At 43.9% G+C, this 23,047-nt stretch overlaps 2 protein-coding genes across 11 annotated transcripts in view; one reads left to right on the top strand and one right to left on the bottom strand.

The window, feature by feature from the left end:
- Nucleotides 1-14,310, bottom strand: part of RTF1 (RTF1 homolog, Paf1/RNA polymerase II complex component) — a 56,006-nt gene extending 41,696 nt beyond the window's left edge. Inside the window, exon 1 of the mRNA XM_068253355.1 lies at nt 14,126-14,310. Coding sequence (XP_068109456.1) covers nt 14,126-14,203 — 78 coding nt within the window. The 5' untranslated portion in view covers nt 14,204-14,310. The remainder of the gene's footprint in view (nt 1-14,125) is intronic.
- Nucleotides 14,311-14,332: 22 nt separating this feature from the next.
- NDUFAF1 (NADH:ubiquinone oxidoreductase complex assembly factor 1) overlaps nt 14,333-23,047 on the top strand; it is a 28,096-nt gene continuing 19,381 nt past the window's right edge. The window contains exons 1-3 of one of the 10 annotated variants that reach the window (XM_068253360.1): nt 14,333-14,454; nt 14,613-14,728; nt 21,565-22,213. In XM_068253360.1, the coding sequence (XP_068109461.1) occupies nt 21,704-22,213 (510 nt within the window). In that variant the 5' untranslated portion in view covers nt 14,333-14,454; nt 14,613-14,728; nt 21,565-21,703. The other 9 variants (XM_068253358.1, XM_068253359.1, XM_068253365.1 and 6 more) reach the window with 9 other exon arrangements.

Raw genomic sequence — 23,047 nt, 5'->3', positions numbered from 1 at the left:
GCGTACACATCATTCGTATGCGTCAAAACGTACGCTTATATACTGAAGGGCGGGAGAAGATACTATTAGTTGCTTAGGATGTTGACTGATTGGCTACTCTTAGAAAAGGGGAGTTTTTACGTTAGTAATTAAGTCCTTCGTAAAATTACGCATGCCTAGAAATTACGGTAGACAGCGTAATTACGATACCACTTAACTGCTTACACGTAAATAATTACGCGTAAGACCGAAAGTTACGCGTAGCGCTTACGCGTAAATTTACATTGAATTACGATGCGTAATTATGCTCATGCGTAATTTCGGCCCAGCACTGTACTGAACAGATAAACCTGGTTCAGATCCTGCATGATGAATGTGTAGTAGAAAAATAATTCCCTAATTTTCCTGCTAAGTACCTACACGTCACCCTTCTGGTGCCCATACATGGTACATTTTTTGCACCCAATCTTACCATTTCTATGTAATATAAGGGAATTGCCTAAATGATAATTTCAGTATATTCACTTAATTTACCCTTATACTACATAGAAATGGTAAGATTGAATGAAAAAAAATGTACCATGTATGGGCACCAGAAGGGTGACGTATGGGCAAAATTAGATGTACCCCCAGCTAGATTGCATGTACTCTTACCAAGGACTAGTGCACATCTAGTGTATATATAAAACACATAGGTATACTAATGCTTAAAAGTTAGAATGCCCCAACCCATTGTCTGTTGAATAAAATTTATTGGAAGCCCATTATTAGCTGAGTCCCAGTGCATAGATCTGCTCCCTTGCAGAAAATAGCCCTGGCCTTTTCTCTATCAGATATAGAAAAGGTAGAGTACAAGGTGGCAGGGCTACATGCTGGAACTGATGATATGGGACTGATACTGGCTGATATGGGACTCAGGTGAATCGTATTATACAGACGACATGCTGTGGCATTCATGATGGCAACGACAGGCCACTTTCCTGACCAGGAGCTTTGTTTTGTTCCCAAAAGTAGATGTCATCTTAATACAGATTTAAAATCCCTAAGCTTAGGCAGTGATTAAATGCTTTTATATGTTACATACTTTCAATCAACAAGATTGTTATAGGCAAATTAAAGGAGTCAAAGTTGAGGAATCATAAACTGAAGAGACAGAGTTGGATGATTTTTGTACTCCACAGCCCTGAAATGCGGGTAGGAGAATATTGGTAAATTTACAGATATTTTTAAACTGGAAATTAAGATAGAATATCAGTAAATAATGTGGATATTTTACTACAACTAAGCCTAACCCTGTTCTCACACAGAACTCTTCCTCTACATAAGCCTAACCACAACCACACCGCTGCCTAATCTTAAAAGACACCCCCACGTGCCTAACCTTAACCCCCCCCCCCCCCCCCCAACACACACAAACTTAAAACACTCCCTACAGACACCTAACCTTAACTGCCCCCCCTCTGCAACAAAAACCATGACATTTTGTAGCACCCCATAGAAAATATCGTCAAAAGTGACCGATAATAGCCTTGGCGCCCACTATTTATCGGCTGCCATCAGCGCCCAAATTTTCTATGGGCACTCAAGTTTCCTGCTTCCAACCCAAGAGCAGGGCAGGGATTATAACTGGTGGATGGGTGAATCAAGTGTGACCATATGACAACCAAATTAGGAAGAATAGATGGAAGTACCGGTACATAAAATACATTGACCAGGCATACTACAATACCAAACATGTCTTTTCCTTAAGGATACAGATTTATAGGTCACAAAAGAAGTTTCTGAGAAACTGATCACAATTGGCTGACAGGAGACTATGCAGGCTTTCAGGTCTTCAGTAAAGGTGGTCTATGAGGTCCCAACAATCCGGTTTCCACACAAATTGATGCAGTTTGGCAATTAACCAGTCAAACCACTTCCTGCCAATTTAAACTGACCCAATTCCAAGCAGCTTAGGATTTGCTTTAAATTTGCAAGTGTGCTGGAATTCATAGCATCTACTTGACCTCCTTCAGTCTGTGTGGCTGGAAGCACAGATGTAGGCAAACACAGCAACAGAATAATAGTATGAACTTGGCAAGTTACATTTCAAATGCAACTCTTATAATTTACACTACTCAAGATAACATTAAAATGTTGTGCTGTACACACACCAGTTTCTTGGCCATGAACTGTCATACATTTGTACGCAGTTAACCACTTCACTACTGAGGGGTTTTCCCCTTATGGACCAGAGCAATTTTCAGCTTTCAGCACTCCTCCCATTCATTCGCCAACAACTTTACCACTACAAAACAATTTATATCTTGGTTTGTTGTTTTTTTTCGCCAAAAATTTGGCTTTTAGGTGGAACATTTTGTTAAGAATTTATTATAAATGCATTTTAATGGGAATAAAAAAAAAATAAAAATGTAAAAATTTCTCAGTTTTCAACCATTATATTTTTAAAACAAAACATGCTGCTGTGGATAAAACCAACACAATTTGCACATTTTTCCCAGTTATTACAGTGTTTAAAATATGTCCCTAGTACAATGTATGGCGACAATATTTTATTTGGAAATAAAGGTATTTTTTTTTTCTGTTTTGTGTTCGTCACTAATTATAAGCCCTTATTTGCACAAACAACAGTAATACACCCTCATGAAATACACATTTAAAAAAAGCTTCTCTGAGCTCTCTGACTAATTTAGTCAGAGAGCAATGCTATTTTCTGAAGCACTTATCTCAACCTGTCTCTCACTGTTTTTTGTTTAAGGTTTTTCTGCCAGGAAGTTCAGTTTTGCGTCCATCACTATTTACAAGCTTATTTAAAAAAGGTTCATAATATACCCTCTTCACATGCATATTAAAAAAGTTCAGACCCTTAGGTAACCATTTATGTTTTGTTTTTTTAATTGTAATTTTTTTTCCATTAAAAATTATTTGGATAATTTTTGGTGTGGGACATAAACAGTTAATTTTAAATGTAATGTCTGTTTATTTCGTGTAAAATTTATGTAGATGTAGTTCTATTTGGCCACAAGATGGTCACAATCCAAAAAATGTTGGTCCTGGAAGCCAACGCTCTCGTTTTGGAAGCGTAAAGAGGACGGAAATTTTTTTTTTATTAGAAAGACGGCAGTTTCTGATAAGAAGCTGTCAGTCGGTCCTTCTACCGGGGAGTTAAATCAATGAATGGGAACCATGTTTTTATTCATTGATCTCTGGGCTAACAGGGGTGTCAACAAGTGCGTGCGCGTGCAGCAGCAATACAGCAGCTGCCTGGACATGACAATCACGTCCAGGTGGCATAAATGGTTACTTATCAATATTACACATCATACCTTTTTTTCCGCTTCAGTCACTTTAAATGTGATGTATTAGGGTGTATTTTTTACTATTTGCCCACTAGATGTCCCCCCAATTTAACTTCCTGTGTGAACTGTTAGTTTGCTAACAGGAAGTAATGTGTGTATGTTTTTACCATCATTTTGTCAATGACCACGGCATCTCCTTGATGCTGATGATCATTGATAACAGGCACTTAGATCGATAAATGGGAACTGTGTTCCCATTCACTGATCTGTGTACAAAGGGCAGCGACAAGAGCGAGCACGGGAGCTCGCACAGGGTGGGCGATCGCAGTGTCAGATGCATACCGGTGCCCCCCTGGGCAGGAACTGAAGTCCTGCGGAGCGTAGACATACTGCTGCAGACGGCATAAGAAGTTAAGCTTCATATACATACAAAAAAAAAAAAAAAAGAAAGAAAGAAGAAACCTTGGCCAACTGTTCTGCATGGCCTAGAACAGTGGTCCTCAAGCTAAGACCCGCGACCCGAATGCGGCCCCCTGAGGCTTTTTTACTGGCCCCCCCACACACAAAATGTATTACTTATAGATGCGGTCAGCTACATCTTTAAATATTGGTGGTCCACATGTAGAATGGCAGTGCTGGCATCACCCATCCACATGGAAGCCAGAAAGCAATAATTTTGCTGGTTTCCAATCAAATTCCACATCAGGTGACACTGCTGTCCAATTGGACTGCATGTTGTCACCTGGGTATGCTTCACTGTCTGGCCCGCAAAGGCATTTCATGTATACTCCGGCCCCCCAGCAGTCTGAAGTATGTTGACCCGGCCCTCGTTCCAAAACGTTTGGGGACCCCTGGCCTAGAATCAAGTATCTGTATAGGCATCAGGCTATCTTCTGAAGCTGACAATTCAGGCAAGTACAGTATAATCTTGTTATAGTAAACTAAATGTCCAGGTCCCAGCCAAGAACCATTATCAGTATATGGGAGTGAAGGCGCATACACGCCATATTTTCACAGACGATGGGTCCGTCAGACCCTCCCGCTGGGTATGCCTGGTATAGTAAACTTTTTTAGCCCCTGCAATATTCTGCACCCGGCTATAGTGGAAAGTGGTGAGCCGTGGTTGGTGGGCGGGCATCATTTTTTAGCCTTCTTGCTATCTGCACACTACTCTGGGCCTCCGTGGATTAACTCAAAAGCACCAGCCAGTGAGACTTGTGCTTTCTGTGTAAGCTTCTGCCCGATTACTCAGGGAATTGCCCATCATTGTGTGCATGGCTGCAACGCTTTAGTATCATCCAGGCTGTACAGAAAAGCACACCAAGTCCTGTACCTGAGACATGTGACTATTGGCTGTGTACACATTCAGTGCTGCCCATAATTATTCATACCTCTGGCAAAATTTGACTTCGTTACTTTTATTCAACCAGCAAGTAATTTTTTGACAGGAAATGACATAGGTGTCTCCCAAAAGATAAGACGATGTACAAGAGGGGGGGGGGGGGGGGGGGAGAAACACTTCTCAGCTATTATGTACATTTGAGCAAAAAGTGTCCAGTCCAAAATTATTCAGACCCTTCACAAACTGTTACAGTCTGAAGGAAAATCCAAAGTTCTATACCATTCCAAATAGTCCAAGCTGTTCTAAAGCATCCTAATTACCCTGATTAATTGGAAACAGCTGTTTTAATCAACTCAAAAGGTGAAACTGCAGCTCTCTGCAGCTGATTTGTGGACAGTCATGACTAAAGGTAGCCATACACTGGTCGATTTGCCATCAGATTCGACCAACAGATAGAGCCCTCTCTGATCAAATCTGATCAGAGAGGGATTGTATGGCTGCCTTTACTGCAAGCAAATTGTGAATCGATTTCAGCATGCTGCCTCTCCCCCCCCCCCCCCCCCCGCATACATTACCTGCTCCAGCCGGCGCGTGTCCCTCGGTCTCTGCTGTCTTTTCCTCCATGCTCAGCTCAACTTCCTGCCGGGAAAGTTTAAACAGTTGATGGCGCTCTACTGTTTAAACTTCCTGCCGGGACAAGTTCAGTGAAGCTGGAGGAGCCGAGCGCGGAGAAGTGACCGCGGAGAGAGCGGGGACACGCGCCAGCGGAGCAGGTAATGTATGGCAGCTAGCGTCAGTCATTCGAACGCCACTATCGACACACTCCCGACCCGCCAGCGATCGAGCGAAATCTTCCGCACGGACGGATCGACAGGAACGATTGATTTCGGATGGAAAAATCGTTCTGTCAGCGTTTGCGCAACTATTTCATTGCGCTTTTCTATTAATTTATTGAGAAGGGTATGAATAATTTTTGACTGGACACTTTGCTTAAATGTACTTTTTATTTTTTTTCCAACAATAATGCCTCTTGTACATCATCTTATCTTTTGGGAGAAACCTATGTAATTTCCCATCAAAAAATGACTACCTGGTTGAATAAAAGTAACTAAGTAAAAATTTGCCAGGGGTATGAATTATTGGCAGCACTGTATGCTTCCCAAGTAAGCGGTTGTGTGATTAATGCATGTACATTCCCTGCTTATTGAGCACTGTGCATTGTGATCTAGTTTAGATGCGGTCTGTGCTCGCTTGTAGAAGCATTGAAAAAAATGAAATCCCAATGATTTAGTGAACTGAGATACAGACCTACGGTATACTCAATGTGCTTGTGTATGACATGTTCTGATATAGTAAATTACTTTGTCTGGTCCCTTGGAGTGTACCACAAATGGATTCTACTTTAGCAGTTGGCCAGGTTTTTTCAGCCCTTTGCAACTATTGCTGAATGTTTGTTTCAGGCAATGCACACTACTTTCTGTAGGATTTGGGTGAGATCACCATCTTCTGCCACGTATAGGGACTTAAAAACTGAAGTGTAACTGGGACCTTCTGGTTTATTGTCTACGTACTGACTCACAGTGCAATGATCTACTACTAGGCGAGGAATATTGAAATTGACGCCTACCCAAAGAGGATTTCTGTTCCAACATGTTATCTGTACCTTTGCCATCTATTATTAGAGTGGGCTGTGACAAACTTTGAGACTATTTGGATCCAGGAATGCATAAGTGCTTTGTTAGTCCCTTTGATCGGTACCTGGATGTGAATTTATGAGGTGTTTGTGGGTTGTTTCCTGCCTGGCCAGAGTAAAAAGGGGTGAATTAGCACTGTACACTGTCAGGGTTTTTGGGAAAAAACAAAAACAAAAAAACATAGAAGAGGTAATGGCTAATTCTTAACTTGTCTTCTGTAGGGTTTTTTTTCCACATTTGAGGGCCTATTTCCACTACATGCAGATTGGATGCAGAAAAACTGACTCCAATGAAAGCCTATGGGCCTGTTTCCACTAAACGCAATTTTGCTGATGCAGATTTTCCCATAGGCATAATTTGGAGTCAGTTTTTATGCATCCAATCTGTGGGTAGTGGAAATAGGCCCTTAGACCAGATATTGTGGCGATCACTACACAGTGTTAAACTGCGTAATAAATAACGTTATGTCATATATCACTTTTGAGGTACGTTATAACAGTATTTGCCTTTCCTATTTATTACAATTCTTTCGTAATTTCCCTGTTTTTTGCAAGCAAAATGAATTTGATAAACATGAAATAAAAACTGCACAGAAAAGTGTTAAAATATTTTGAAAAAAAATGCAGTTGCATCACAGTGCGTTTGCAGTTTTCAGTGGAAAAGTCCCTAAAGGGAACCTGAAGTGAGAAGGATATGGAAACTAACATTTATTGCCTTTTAAACGATGCAGATTGCCTGTCCTCTTGATGCTTTGCCTCCAATACTTTTAGCCATAGACCCTGAACAAGCATGCAGATCAGGTGCTCTGACTGAAGACTGACTAGATTAGCTGCAAGCTCGTTTCAGGTGTGTGATCCAGGCCCTACAGATGCCAGGCAACTGGAATTGTTTAAATGCCTGTTACTTCAGGCGGCCTTTAAAGAGACACAGAAGTGTCTAAAAAAAATCTTTTTATTTAATGAATGTGTTTAACCTAATAGCCCTAACTAAACCACCGTACCCCCTCCGTTGTAAACTATCTAAAACCCCCCAACTTCCCCTTCCCTCTCCCCTGCAAAATCCACAACTTTCTTGGTCATGGATTTTGCTGCACTAAGCGCTTCCGTGTGAGGCAGGGCTATGAGCCGCAGCCCTGACTCATGCGTCAGTCAGCGGCGGATCTCCGCCTCTTCCCCGGCCCTCTCAGCAAAGGAAGACAGAGGGGCGGGGAGAGGCAGCGATCCGCCTCTGACAGACACGTGTGAGGCAGGGCTGCGGCTCATAGCCCTGCCTGACACTGAAGCGCTGCCTGGATTGCCCCCCGGGGAGTTGGGGATTTAGTTAGATTAGAGCGGCGGGAATGCGGCGGTTTAGTTAGGGCTATTAGGTTAAAACACTTATTAAATAAAAAGAAGCTTTTTTGAGACTTCAGAGTCTCTTTAAGGGCGAAAAGTAGACTAGGCTATTACTCACACCATTTCAAATTTGATGCAGCTGTTCCCTTCGGGAAATGTCACAAGATCCAGAGATCTGTGCACAAAGTATAGAGATGACAGCAGAGTGGGAGTTTCTTCCTCTGCAAAGCACCATGATCTGACCCCCACCTACATCCTACCTCTGTTCTCTCCTGTGAGCAGGGTAAGCTCTGTGTTTAAAGGGGCACTATGGTGAAAAATTTTAACATTTTAAATATGTGCAAACATAGAAAAATAAGAAGTAAGTTTTTGCCAAAGTAAAATGAGCCATAAATTACTTTTCTCCTATGCTGCTGTCACTTACAGTAGGTAGTAGAAATCTGACTGAAGGTGACTAGTCTATCTGTTCATGGGGGATTCTCAGGGATTTATTTATTTTCACAAGCACTTCGTGAATGGCAGTTGCTCTGTCCAAAACCCAAAAAACTGTAGCGAGCAGGGAAGCTGGCCAGCATCACTGTTTAAATCCTTTTAGGTATTATCTTTATAAAGAATAAAAGCTTCGCTGAGAATCCCCTATGAAGAGATGGATTAGTCTAAAACCTGTCGCTTCTGTCAGATTTCTACTACCTACTGTAAGTGACAGCAGCACAGGAGAAAAGTAATTTATGGCTCATTTTACTCTGGAAAAAAAAAAAACGTACTTATTTGTCTATGTTTGCACACATTTTACAATTTTTCCCCATAGTGCTCCTTTAAAGGAAACCTGTAATAAAGTTAAAATAAAAAAAGTTTCACTTACCAGCCCCATGCAGCCGCCCTGTACCTGCGCTGTCACGGAACGATCCTCCGGTCCCCCGCCGTGGCTCACGTTAGCTTTTGGCGACTAAGTCTGTCGCGGCCACTGCGCCTGGCTATGCGCATCCTCGCGTCACCGGAAGCATCCTGCGCAGGCACAGTACGAGGTTTTCGCAGGAAGCTCCTGGAGACGGGAGCGCAAACGAGGACGCGCACGGCCATGGCCGCGCAGGTGTAGTGGATGCCGACTTGCAAGTCGCTGAAAGTGAGCCACGGCAGGGGCCCAGAGGATCTGGCACAGGGCGTTTGCAGGGGCCTGGCAGAAGCCCCAGATAAGTGAAACTTTTTTTTTTTTTTTTTTTAAACTCATTACAGGTTTCTTTAAAAGAAAAAGAATGCCTGGTGACCCTCCCAGCTCATCCCCAACTACCACCTGTAGGTAATGATTGGTGGGGGGAGTTTGGACATCTCACAGACTGCTGTTCAGTGCAACCAGGGCTGTGGAGTCGGAGTCGTGGAGTTGGGCAATTTTGGGTGCCTGGAGTCGGAGTCGGGAAAAAAATGCTCCGACTCCTAATGAATTTGTAACTGTAATTAAAATAGAAAATATGATAAAATGTTCTATTTCTCAGATAATAGTCATTAAAAATAATGTATATATACAGTATATATACAGTAATAGCTGTGCTTAGTCCACAAAAATGAAATAAACCAATCAAAATTAGTTACTTGTGCTGCTTCAATAAAGCAGTCCCCGTATTTTTAAGGTCAGATATACACATCTGATTGTGACTGTATATATGATGTGTACACAGGAATCTGTTATATATACTAAATAACATCTATGCTGTAAGAATAAAGCCTGATGTGTAGCTATGTCTCTAATAGAGATGGTCAATGAGATGCAAATAATTCTGCATTGATGCTGATTTATGCAAATGTATGCACCCCCTTTGCTGATGAAATCAAATAATTTGATATGTTGTTAAAATTTGGTTTGGTGACTACAAATTAAAGGGTACCTGAGACGGATGAAAAGTAAAGTTTTATACATACCTGGGGCTTCCTCCAGCCCCCTTCAGGCTAATCAGTCCCTCGCTGTCCTCCACCACCCGGATCTTCTGCTATGAGTCCTGGTAATTCAGCCAGTCAGCGATGTCCGGCCGCATGCCGCTCCCACAGCCAGGAACATTCTGCACCTGCGCAATAGTGTGTGCATGTGCACTACGCCCGACTGGCTCAAGTACCTGGACTCATAGCAGAAGATCCAGGTGGTGGAGGAGGACAACGAGGGACTGATTATCCTGAAGGCGGCTGGAGGAAGCCCCAGGTATGTATAAAAAAACTTTAATTTCATCTGTCTCAGGTTTACTTTGTTACACAGTAGTACTATACTCTACATATGCACTCCCCACAGAGCTGCAGAGAATCCACTGAGAATGCTGTGCACATGGAACACAGGTGTTGTCTGTTTACAATCTCCTCATTCCCCTGCAGAGTACCTGCACATCATTCTTACATGTACCCACACTTACATTGCCTATGGCCTGATAGATGTTCTTTGTTCTGGCCTGTACCTTTTACAAGTACTCTTACCAAGGACTAGTTTTAGTCTAAAGGGAATAAATATAGTAGTCTACATATCCTTCTCACTTCAGTTGTCTTGTAAAATTCCTAAGCGATGGCAGTTAAGAGATGAATTTCATGTTACATACTTTTAATCAACAAAATTGTAATATGCAAATTAGAGGAGTCGGAGTCGGTGGAATCCTAAACTGAAGAGTCGGAGTCGGTGGATTTTTGGACCGACTCCACAGCCCTGAGTGCAACCACACATTATTTGACATTAGCACAAGAAGTCGGAACTGCACAAGTGCCAAAATTAAGCACTGACATGTCCTGCTGCAAGAGCCTTCACATCTAACAGACCATTAGGCACAAACCACAAAGTTCCAGGGGCACCCCAAGATTGAGATACACTTATTGAGTTTTATTTGCCCATTGGTTGGGGATCACTTCAGTTTGGCAGGGTGCCATAATTTGAAGGTTTTGCCAGGTGTGTTCACACTTTCAATGCAGGTGGTCTTGTATTATACCACTGGCCATATTTGGAGGGTTGAATGGGGTAGTACACAAATATGAACGGTTCAGTGTGCATACGTCATACTGGCAGGAACTTCACATATTACCTTCTATGCAAAGAATGACAGAGAGAGAGAGATAGATATAGATATATACATATATAGATATATACATATATAGATATATATAAGACACTATGGACCGCATTCTTATTTTGGAGCAATTTTGGGTACCTAGAGTTGGAGTCGGTGGTTTCATAAACTCAGGAATTGGATTATTTTTGTTTCAAATCCACAGCCCTGGTAAGTATTAGATAAAAAGAGTCGTAGTCATTTTGAGCACCTGGAGTCGGCGGTTTCTCAAAATGAGGAGTTGGAGTCGGGTGAGATTTGTACCGACTCCACAGCCCTAGCTGCCAGGCAACTGGTATTTAAAAAATAAATATGGCAGCCTCCATATTCTTCTCACGTTAGAGGAATTTTAAGCTTTACTAACAACAATTTTCTCTGGTAACAACCAATAAGATTTACTGTTTCCAGCTCAGTTAATTTACTAGAATAGCTGCTATAAGAAAAACACTTTTTATAGTTTTGGATAGTAAATAACTTCTGTTTCAATCGAATTGTCACACGCTCCATTTGACTCATGATTTTTTTTTTTTTTGATCTTCCAGTATATACAGTATAACCACATGACGTTCTAATCTGCATATGACAGGTGCCACCATGTCAACCTAAGTAATTACTGTAAGTGTTAAGTAAATAATGCTACCAGGACACAAATACCATCTTTTTTTTATTGTGAACACTGGAGCAGAAATAAAACACAGATGTGAACAAACTGATGTAAACAACAACCTGCAATGAATACCACCCAACGTGCTGCATGTTTCACTACACAACACACAGCACTTAGGGCCCATTTCCACTAGCCGACGCGCGTGAATGTGAGACGCACGGCAGCACTTCCTGGTCTGCGAATACGCAGACGAATCCCAGAAGTTGTGCCATGCCCGGCTATGGGATCCGCTGCCAACCGCACGGAAAAATGCTGCAATATCGGCCAAATCGCTAATGCAAGTGATTCAGATGGCGGCAGCATTATCCCCTATGGCAGAGTTTCCCCGTGCGATTTGCTTGTGGGGAAACTGTGGATTTGGCCCGATTTCCACAGCTGTGCAAACGGTCCCTAAAACTATGTTCTTTCGATGTGCTATCAATTATGTGACCATGCCAATGTATTTTTAATTTCTTTTTAGTTACTCTTTGATGCCAAAGGAAATGGCTCCAAAAAATTTCCTTCTGACACTGACCACCACAAGTTGTCCACAAGAGTTTTGATTCTTGATGGTTAACTGTAACGTCCAAGTATCTGTGAAAAAGAGACCAGGAGCCCAACGGTGCAGTTGGACAAGAGATGTAGACAAACGTAAATAAACTCACAATGGTGGGTTACAAAAACTTGCAACCACTGTCTGAGCCTGCGGGAAATAACCGTTCCCACTTGGTGTCCCAGGTCTGTTGGTGCAGATGCTGGTTGGTCCCTCACCTTAATTAGTTGTGAGAACTGTAAGGTCCTCGTGACTATAAACCCCTTGGGGGTATGGACACACTGGTGGAGAAGCCCTTGATTAACCACAAAAATTAACCACAAATATGGATGAGAAGTGTAATGCTGGGAATACACGGTTCATTTCTGCCGCAGATAGATGGTTAGATAGATAATTTCCGACATGTCCGATCTCCCGTTCGATCGTTTTGCTGCTCGATTTCTCATATAAGTGAATGGAAAAAGATAAGAAAAACAAGCGGAAGATAAGAGAATCAAGCGGCAAAATCGATTGAGCGGAGAATCGAGTGGGAAAAAAAAACGTATAATGTATGCCCAGCATGATGGAAAAGGTATGGTTTATTCATGCACAAAAGACAACGCATTTCACGGGTCCTGACCCACTTCCTCGGGTCAATACAAGTGCCTGTGGAACTTTCGGTTGTGAGTGCCTAAAATTTGGAGTTCACGCTCATGACCAAAAGTTCCACAGGCACTTCTATTGACCCGAGAAAGTGGGCCAAGACCCATGAAACGCGTTGTCTATTGTGCATGAACAAACAATACCTTTTTCATTAACTCATGATTTCTTCTTCTGAGAAGATAAGACAATTGCACTTCTAAGCCCCACACCCGGGGCAGAGACGGGTCCCACACCCGGGGCAGTGACGGGGGGGGGGGGGGGGGGGACGGGCCCCACGACGGAGCAGGGGCAGCGACGGGTCCCACACCCGGGGCAGCGACGGGTCCCACACCCGGGGCAGCGACGGGTCCCACACCCGGGGCAGCGACGGGTCCCACACCCGGGGCAGCGACGGGTCCCACACCCGGGGCAGCGACGGGTCCCACACCCGGGGCAGCGACGGGGGGGACGGACCCCACACCGGGGCAGAGACGGGGGGGACGGACCCCACACCGGGGCAGAGACGGGGGGGACGGACCCCACACCGGGGCAGAGACGGGGGGGACGGACCCCACACCGGGGCAGAGACGGGGGGGACGGACCCCACACCGGGGCAGAGACGGGGGGGACGGACCCCACACCGGGGCAGAGACGGGGGGGACGGACCCCACACCCAGGGCAGAGCCGGTGCTCCAACACTTTATCCTACACGTCGAACTAACCTACATCCCATAGACTTTTACTATCCCTTCCCCTCCCCCAACCCTAACCCTCCTGGTATACGTTTGATAGTGGATGTAGGCAAATTCGACGTGTAGGTTATCACGTCGGAACACCGGCACCAGGGGCGTAGCAATAGGGGGTGCAGAGGTTGCGACCGCATCGGGGCCCTTGGGCTAGAGGGGCCCCGTAGGGCCCTCCCTGAACTTCAGTATTAGCTCTCTATTGATCCTGTGCTCACAATAATGACTTCTGTAGATACTTTGAATAGTGGTAATCATTAACAAACTGCTCCCCATCCCCTTCTTGCACCTCTGACACTGTAGTTGTCATTGGCAGGTTTTGGTGTGCCGTATAAATTCTTATGTATAGAGTGCTTGGGGGGCCCCTATGTAAAACTTGCATCGGGGCCCACAGCTCCTAAGCTACGCCACTGACCGGCACACATAGCCAGATCAACGTACGGTCCACCAGAGAGATCAGGATGTAGATGCTACACAAAGTAAACACAGGTGGGTCACACACATCCAGAGTAGAGATGGGGTTAGGATACGCAAGCAAGGGGCACATATTAAGGGTAGATGTGGGGATAGGACAACACAGGCAGTTCAGGGAAAGTGATATGGGAAACAGAGCCAGGAACCAGCTCGGGGCACATAGCCTGAGTAGAAATAGGAATGAGGATGGGATAATCATATTGGTTAGAGATCCGCAGTATTTTTATTGTACACAGTGAGGCAGAGAAGGCACAGCGTCCGCACAGTCCCGCGTAGCACAGTAGGGAAGCCAGCGTAGTGCCCCCCTCCTTTATGGTGGTGCCCGGGCCCAGCGCCACACGGACCCTAAGGTGCGCACAGATGCCTCACCTGGTCCAGGTTGGAGTCGCTGCCGCTGTCTCCGGTATCCGAGTCAATAACACTTCGCCCCTTCCGTCTCTTCTGCATGGTGGCGGCTACACGGAGCAGCGCGGCCCAAGCACCGGAACCACTGCTTACACACAGCTAGCACCGCGCCTGCGCTCACTTCCCAGGCATTCACAGCTACTAGCACCGCGCCTGCGCACACATCCCTGCCATTCACACCCCGCCTCCGTCCTCTAAGCTACGCTGCTGGGCGGGGTCAGCTAGAGGGGCGATTTCATGGAGGGAAAAGTGAACCGTATGCCATTGGAACAGGAGCAGTATTGGAACAGCTGGTGAATTGAATGTCCGTACATGTACTGTGAGCGCTGTAGTTACTCTGTATTCATAGAAATGTTCTGCAGGGTGCCTTGGAACTAGTCGCGATGAAGTGACGTGTTGTGGGTGGAGCCGTATGGGCTCCCATACTAACTGTCTGTGTCCTGATGTTCAGGGTCGGTGATAATCAGACACATTACATCGGTAACTTGAAGCGATCAGTACATTGAGCCAGAAGATCTGACAAGCCAGTGATGTGGTGCTTCGCTGTGGCAACAAAGCGACGATGAGGTATCTCCTAATGGGATGTAGTGAGAGGAACAACTTCCCCAAGTAGGGTCTTACTACACAAAAAAGTTCCTTCAGATTTGGGGGGTTAGAAGTACAGTAAAAATCCCTTTACAGTAGACTTCAAAGGACGAGGAACAATTGATTTGTATCAGAAATTGTCATACTCAAGTAAATGTACTATATCTTAAAGAGACACTGAAGCGAAAAAAAGTATGATATAATGAATTGGTTGTGTACTATGAATAATTACTAGAAGATTAGCGGCAAAGAAAATATTCTCATATTTTTATTTTCAGGTATATAGTATTTTTTCTAACATTGCATCATTCTCTAATATGTGCAGATTACACAACACTCAGCTTTCAAAATGATTGTTTCAGAGCAGTCTGTGAACTAATGACCTCTCCTCTGGCAGAGGAAAAGTAAAAAATTAACTAACAGTTGAGATAATAAAAGTCAGAAAACGGCCCTCTCCACGACTTTGAAAGTCGTAGAGCTTAATGGCTTTTTTGTATAGAGATAACAACTGGAGTTTCTTAAATCTTCCTGTACTGGAAACAATTAGACTGATGTATCTGATCTTAATGTTTTATTTCTTAGTTGTACTACACATACAAATCATAATATCATAATTTTTTTTCGCTTCAGTGTCTCTTTAATTCGGTCAATAATTTGGAGTCATTTTTTCTTTTCAATGCTTCAGCAAGCGAGCACAGCCAATGTTTGAAGGAGACATGTAATGATAAAACCAGCCCTGGGGGGGATACTTAGCCTCTGGATTCTAATGAGGCTTCTTCCGTCCTCCTTCATCCTGGCGATCCAGCGCTGGAAGCCTCCGAACATCGGCGAGGTAAATACATTTACCTTCAGGGCCAAGGCGCAGTAGCTGCTTTCCAATCAGGCTCTGGCAGAAATAGCTGAAATCCATCTACTGCGTAGGCGACTTGCGTTTGCACAGTAGAGTGGACCCGATCAGGCTTGGCTATTTCCACCGGAGCCCATCATGAAGGCGCTACTGCACTGGAGCCCTGAAGGTAAATATTGCCGCATGCTGCTGCACCTGCACAATGCTTGTCAGCTCTTGGGGGAATTTTGGGGGAGCCAGCACTGGATCCCTGAGTCTACAGAGGAAGAGGAAGCATCATTAGGATCCTGAGGCTCCCGAGGTAAGTACCCCATGGGGGCTGTTTCTTTCTTACAGGTGTACTTTAAAGTGTACCCGAGGCGACATGTGACATGATGAGATAAACATGTATGCTCAGTACAAAACATAATAATAACCAGGCTGTTTTACTTTTTTTTTTATTTTTCTGCTTGAAAGACTTAATTTTTAGGCATGGAAGTGATGGCTTCTGTCTTGTCAGGAGCTTGTCAGTAATATAGTAAGCATCACTGATAAGCAAATTTCAACCATAAACATTTTGCTGTCAGAATACAACTTCTGAGATCAAAGAGAGATAGAAAAAAGGTCAGTAGTTCATGTATTTTAGGGACACTTAACAGGCTGCCACTGAGCAGACAAAACAAAACACTCATTTAACTTTGTAAAAGTTTAATTATAAAATAAAACCATGGGATATCTTAAGTAATTTTTTTTGTAGTAGGAGGATACATTGATGAGGTAAACAATCTTAGGTCTCATCAGTTAATGCAGGTACAGTAATGATAGTGTGCTTTTCCATTCACATCTCTGTACAGCCTGAATGCTACTATAGAGTTTGCACAAGCAAGTCACAGATGACAAGCACTTCCCTCATCAATCAGGCAGCAGCTAACACAGGAAGCATAGGTCTCGCCAGCTGGTACTTTTGAGGTTATCCACGTGGACCCACAGTAGTGTGCAGATAGCAAGTAGGCTACAAGTGTCTGCCAGCCCACCCACCAACCCCAGCTGATGGGTCTCTGACTGATGTCTTATGCACAGGCCCGGATTTCTGCAAAGGCCACAAAGGCCATGGCAATAAAATCAGATAAGATCAGAAGGGCGGCATGACTTGGAGAGAGAAGAGGTCATATGTCAAAGTAAATCATCTCCCCTGTTCCCGCAGCGCAGCCAGCCAGCGCCCTGCTCTGCACTAATAGATGAATTCCAGAGTTCCCCAATCCCTGCACCTCTCACTTCCTGATGTGTTATAACAATCAGGATCAATCATAACTGTCACCTGATGATTCAATTATCTATATGATCGGCATACAGTACAAGTGTATGTGAGAAATACCAGGGATTTACATTACAAAGCAGATAAAACTAAGTTCCGCTGAGTTCTAATGCAGGCATTCACAAACATTTCTGCTAGTTTCTTTGCCTTCTTTTTTACATCTGTGACACTGACCCCAGCAGTTGTAAATTACACTTTCTTATCTAGCCGTAATTTATTGCTTTTTTTTCTTCCTAGCCAGTGATCTCGTCTCTGCTTAAGTTAACTCTTTCCTGACTCATTTTCTGTCCTTCAGCTCTGACCATCTATGAGAACTGCTGCAGCCTGGAATAAAAATGCTGTATGCTTCCCTTTCATTGCTAAACTGTCACTGTCACCTGAGCTGCTACTACCTCTATGCTAGTGTGTATGGTTTGGGATCCTGCTTTCCTGTAGCAGTGAAGCATTGCACCATCTTATCCATCAGCAAAAGCAGAGAGTTTTGAATCAGGATGATACCATTTATTGGCTTAAAAGAAAAAGAGTAATCGTTCTGCTAATAAGCCTTCTTCAGACTTTGTTCCCGTATACTGCCAATATGTTAGAGCACACCACCATATGTACATTCAGCATTCAAAAGAGATGCATAGATTTTTCAGCAAATATAAATAAATGTCATTCAGATGCTTTAAAGTGGAGCTGAACTCTTGCACAGAACAGAAGGAAAACATGCAGAGAAATGCACCATGTATGTATTTAGAGAGCCTTTTGAATTCTTCCACATCTGTGTCTAATCACAAATTTTATATCTTCCCTGTGTCACCTGACTGCCACAGCATATAAGCTTATTTTAAAGCACATGCTTCCATGAAAGTAGGAATTAGACACACTGTCTATTTATTGCAGGATTTGTATCAGCTGTAACAAAGACATGTTTTTTCTTTAAAGGTTATTATGTTGCTGAGTATCTTTTAGAGCAGAGAGGAAGTTCTGAGTTCAGGTCCACTAATTACAACCAAACATCCAAAGTAGGTCTTGACAGGATGTTTGCTACTTACCTGTTCTCTGCTTTGGATGAGCTTCTCTCCATTGCACTGCCCTGCCACCTGTCTGTGGCTCTGACTGCAGCCAGTCGCTCAGAGGACAAAGAAGTAGCGGATGCTCTGGCCACTCGCACTCCCTGTAATTTCCTGCTCCTGCCCAGATGTGCACAGCAACCGAGGCCGGTACAGTGTTATGGATCCTTGACGAGTACCGGTCATACATCAGTGTCATCTCTCAAGTATGCATTCCCAGAACACTATCGGCTGCTGTGCACATTCGAGTAGGAGCGCAAATTTCCATCGTGAGAGGACAGAGCATCCACTGATTCTTTGTTCAATGAGGGGCACAGCAGCACAACTGAAATGAGCCCATTCAAACCAGTGATCGCTAGTCAGATAGTTGGACAGAATGTTCTTTGGTGGTGGTGATGGGGGGGGGGGGATGGGGGGGAGCTTGGTGACAACCAGGTACAGAATACCGCAGGGGCTAAAAAACAGGTTTACTATAACAAAAGTTATATTATATCACGGTTTACTATACCAGGTGTCACTTCCATATACATTTAATGATATTGGACCTGGACATTTTAGTTTACTATATCCAAAGTTTAACTATATCAGAGTTTACTATTATGAGATTATACTGTACTATGATTTCATCCCGCCATCATCTAAAAGTGTGAGTGTATTAGCGTAGTTATTTTTAAGTGGTCAGTAATTAATTTTATTTTAGCTCTTTTTTATGGTACTGCCATACGATTTAGATTGTTCACTCTTAAACATGACTGCTCTGTAGCCCATATGTAATTCTTAGTGGATGACAAAGTGCAAATATGGATCTGAACAGAGATAAGAAATTGTGTGAATGTATACCAGTTTACAACACATAAGAAGGCAGACGAGGTCAAGCAGATTTTTGGGTGCTAGTCTAGTTTAGGGGACCCAGCAGGAAACCTGATAGGGAATATTTCTCCAATCACAGCACCCACTACAGCATGAAGCGTTGTGATTGGCCGAATTGTGTGGGTGTATTATTAATACAACCTATCTGAAACCTAAAAGTTTTGAGAGGGTGCTGTCCACCCAATCACGTTAGTGGAATTTTGCCTATGAGGTTTTTCTGCTGGGTGTCCTAAATTAAACTAGTGCTGATTTTTATGCAGGGTCTGCATTAGTTTGATTTTTGAATAGAATAAGCAGAGAGTAAAAGCTTAAAGAGACACTGTAAGGGAAAAAAGTGCCCCTATGGGGTACTTACCTCGGGAGGGGGAAGCCTCTGGATCCTAATGAGGCTTCCCTCCTCTTCATTCTCAGGGATCCAGTGCTGTCAGTCCCCGAAAATCCAACGACCAGCTTGGCAGCGCAGTCACAGTAGGGGCCTCATCACGTGGTGATATTTACCTATCTGCACTCCTGTGCAGGCACATTACAAGCTTCCCCTCAGCCTCTGGCTGAAATAGCCAAGCCCGATCGTGTCCATTCTACTACACAAGCGATGCGCTGGATCCAAGAGGCTGAAGAGCACAGGGAAGCCTCACCAGGGCCTCTTTTTTTTCCCTTACAAGGTCTCTTTAAAAAAGGTTAGAGTCCCTATGGTATGTAAAAAATAAAATGACTTGCCTAAGTAGTGGGAAGCCTCTGGATACTCCTGAGGCTTCCTAGATCATCCTAGACCAGGCATGGGCAAACTTGGCCCTCCAGCTGTTAAGGAACTACAAGTCCCACAATGCATTGCAGGAGTCTGACAGCCACAGTCATGACTCATAAAGGCAAATGCATTCTGGGACTTGTAGTTCCGTAACAGCTGGAGGGCCGAGTTTGCCCATGCCTGTCCTAGACTCCATTGCTTCTGCCTGGGATCCTCTTCTTAGCCATGCTTCCATTCGTGTACAAGCGCAGCAGTACTGTGCATGCGCAAGTACAATCCCCGCATACGCAGTAGGGTTGCAACGGTATGAAATTCCACGGTATGAGAACCGTAAAAAAAAAATACCACGGTATACGGTATTGAACAATTATTTGGACCTGGGCCCCACCCCCTTACATTAAATAATGTGCCCCCACCCGCCAGTAATAGGTGGCTGCAGCATAGGTAGCCAGGGATAGGTGTAGCTAATGGTAGGTGGCGCAGCATAGGTAGCCAGGGATAGGTGTAGCCAGGGATAGGTGTAGCTAGTGGTAGGTGTCCGCAGCATAGGGATAGGTGTAGCTAGAATTAGGTGGAGAGTCAGAGGGAGGGAGAGGGGAGTCAGGGGACAAATACTCACTTGTCAGCAGCCAAGTCCTCAGTCCTAAGTGCTTCATTCACTTAGCGTGCAGAGACGCTGGGCGGGAACGAGCGTCATTGATGACGCCAGCCCAGGACTCTGGAGAAGTGCTCTGCATTGTGCGCCGCTAGTGGGAGCCTGGGAGGCAGTCTTTGTGTTTCAGCAGCCGCGTCCTCTCTGAACGCGCATCATATCCGGCGCCTGAGAGCCGACTCGCTGAGTGGTGACGGGCGGTGAATGCGGAAGCGGAAAAACCGGTATTTTGACAATGTGCATGGTATGATAACCATGCACATTGAAACCGCAATATATCGCGATACCGGTATATCGCGACAACCCTAATATGCAGTAGCACAAAGTCCCTTCTACATGTAAGAAAAAGCAGCACACGAGTGGCTACATGCTACTGGGCAGGCACAGACAGTACTTGCGCAGTACGGTTGTGCTTGTACACGAATGTGTGAGTGGCCACGAAAGTACATTTATTTTCAAAAGCACCCCCAGGAAATGACCTATACAAAAATACTGATCAGCCTGCATGCTCACTGGAACTTTGTTTTAGAAGAACAGTTTTATGTATACTTCTGTAGGGCCTGTACTGTACAGGCTTACACATCCTATTTTTTTAACCCATTAGCAGCTTCATGGGGTTGATCCACTATAACAAATAGCATGCCTTATCTGAGTAGCATAGCGAGCGCTACAAACTTATGCCTGCTAATTGGGAATGACCCTGCGGGTCCAATCACTTTAAAGGACATTATCCCTGCACTTTGGCCTAATAGGCTGCCTGTCACTTGACAGGAAACTTTACGGACAGCCTATTGGGCCAATCAAAGTGCGGAGATAATGTCCATTTAAAATGATTGGACCACCAGGTGCTCAGGGCAGGATGAGTGGAGCTCTCGTCATTGCCAATTAACAGGCATAAGTTCGTAGTGCTCGCTATGCTGCTCTGATGAGGCACACTAACTCTGATAAGGCATGTTAACTCTGATAAGGCACACTATTTTTTTATAGTGAAGCAACCCCCAATATAGTTATATCGTTTTAAATAAGTGCACTGCTTTTGACTTCAGTCGGCAGAGCACATTGTGCTGTAAATTCTTGGAATTGTGTAATCTCTCTCTACTAGCAGAAAATCTAGAAACTGAAAGCAGAAGTCCTCTATTCTTGTCTCAGACTGCCCCTAGTGACATGTGGCCATAAATACACATTACAGCAGTGCTAATTAGAAGCAGGGAAATATAGCAAGTTATTTTAAAAAAAAGTGCTAACATAAATTGACCTGGAGCACTTGCAAGCCTTTAACTACAGTCTGCTAAAGGGTTTAATAAAGCAATAGTTTATCAAGGATATGATTCTAAATTTTGATCATTTTTTTTTAGGTTGAAATACATTTAAATATTTTTCTGTACAGGGAAATGTCTCGCGTACCTCTGAAGATATGACAGTACAGTGCTAACAGTGATTTTTCAATTTTCCCTCCGAAACCTCTTGTGCTCCATATGGTTCACTTAAGGAAACATGGCTTTTATTAATAAGCTAGCACACAAGCTCAACTTCAGATTCGCCTACCAACAGACTAAAGCATTTCGTCCTGTACTGTATCCCTTTCAGCATCATTGTATTCCAAATGTAAGAAGTTACAAGATGCCAAGTTCATCTCTTGATAATACAGCTTTACAGGAGAAACCAAAAGTTAGCTTTAAAGAAAAGGTAGTTAATAGTTGGAAAAACAATGCAAAACTATTGTTGAAAGAGATTGGAGATCATCTCTTTGGCAAAGATGGAAAGCCTGTGGAGGTGAAACTCCTGGAGCAGACAACTGTATTGTGGGAGTTTCGAGAGCCAGAAGACCTGCAGAATTGGTTAGTGACATCTGATGTGGAAATTGGTGGCAAAAGTGAGGCTTTCCTGAAGCTGGGACCCAACAACCAGACTGCTTTCTTTTATGGGGTTCTGAATACAGAAGTACCTCGTGATGGAGAAAAAGTTTCTAGTGGATATTGTGCTTTGAAGTCAAGGTCTCCTAAGGTCTGTACCCTTTCCAAAATGGATGATTCATTGTTATTTTGGCGTTTAAACCTTAGATACAAATAATTTTTCACAACTAGTGTATATGGGAATTTTGAAGCACTCCTGAACTGACCATACACCATATAGTCTCTACTGGATGATCTTGTGCAGTCTTTCTTCAATAAGTATCACAGCTTAAAGTGAACCAGAGACGAAGCACCCTCATGTATTTTACCATATATATCAGTGGGAACATTAGAAAAAACACCTAAACTGCTCCCTGTTTTATTCTTCGCTGTTCATCCTGCTTCTAATCAGCCCCGATAAAATCCCTGACTGAGCATTCAGTCTGGCTTTGCTCAGGAATCATTATAGCTGAGTCATTATAGCAGAGCCACAAGGGAGGCAGGCTTGGGCTTGAAAGGACATCAGAGAAGACAGACTCAGCTATGATTCCTGAGCAAAGCCAGACTGAATACTCAGTCTGGGATTTTATCAGGGCTGATTAGAAGCCGGCTGAGCAGTGAAAAATGAAACAGAGAGCAGGGTAGGTGTTTTCTCTCATTTTCCCACTGATCTATATGGTAAATTACATGAGGGTGCTTCGTCTCTGGTTCACTTTAAAGAACAACTGTAGTGAGAGGGATATGGAGGCTGCCATACTTATTTCCTTTTAAAGAGACTCTGAAGCGAGATTTATTCTGTGCCCCTGCTAAAACGTCGCTATCACGCGGCTAAACGGGGGTCCCTGACCTCCCAAATCCCCTCCGTGGTGCCCGGGGATCTCTTCCTGATTGAGGCAGGGCTAACCGCTGCAGTCCTGCCTCACGCTCGTCTCAGCGCGTATCTCCG

This window comes from Hyperolius riggenbachi, chromosome 9 (genome assembly GCF_040937935.1).
Source record: "Hyperolius riggenbachi isolate aHypRig1 chromosome 9, aHypRig1.pri, whole genome shotgun sequence".
Classification (NCBI taxonomy): Eukaryota; Metazoa; Chordata; class Amphibia; order Anura; family Hyperoliidae; genus Hyperolius; species Hyperolius riggenbachi.
Note: the sequence above shows the minus strand (reverse complement) of the source record. Positions and strands in the feature narration are given on the sequence as shown.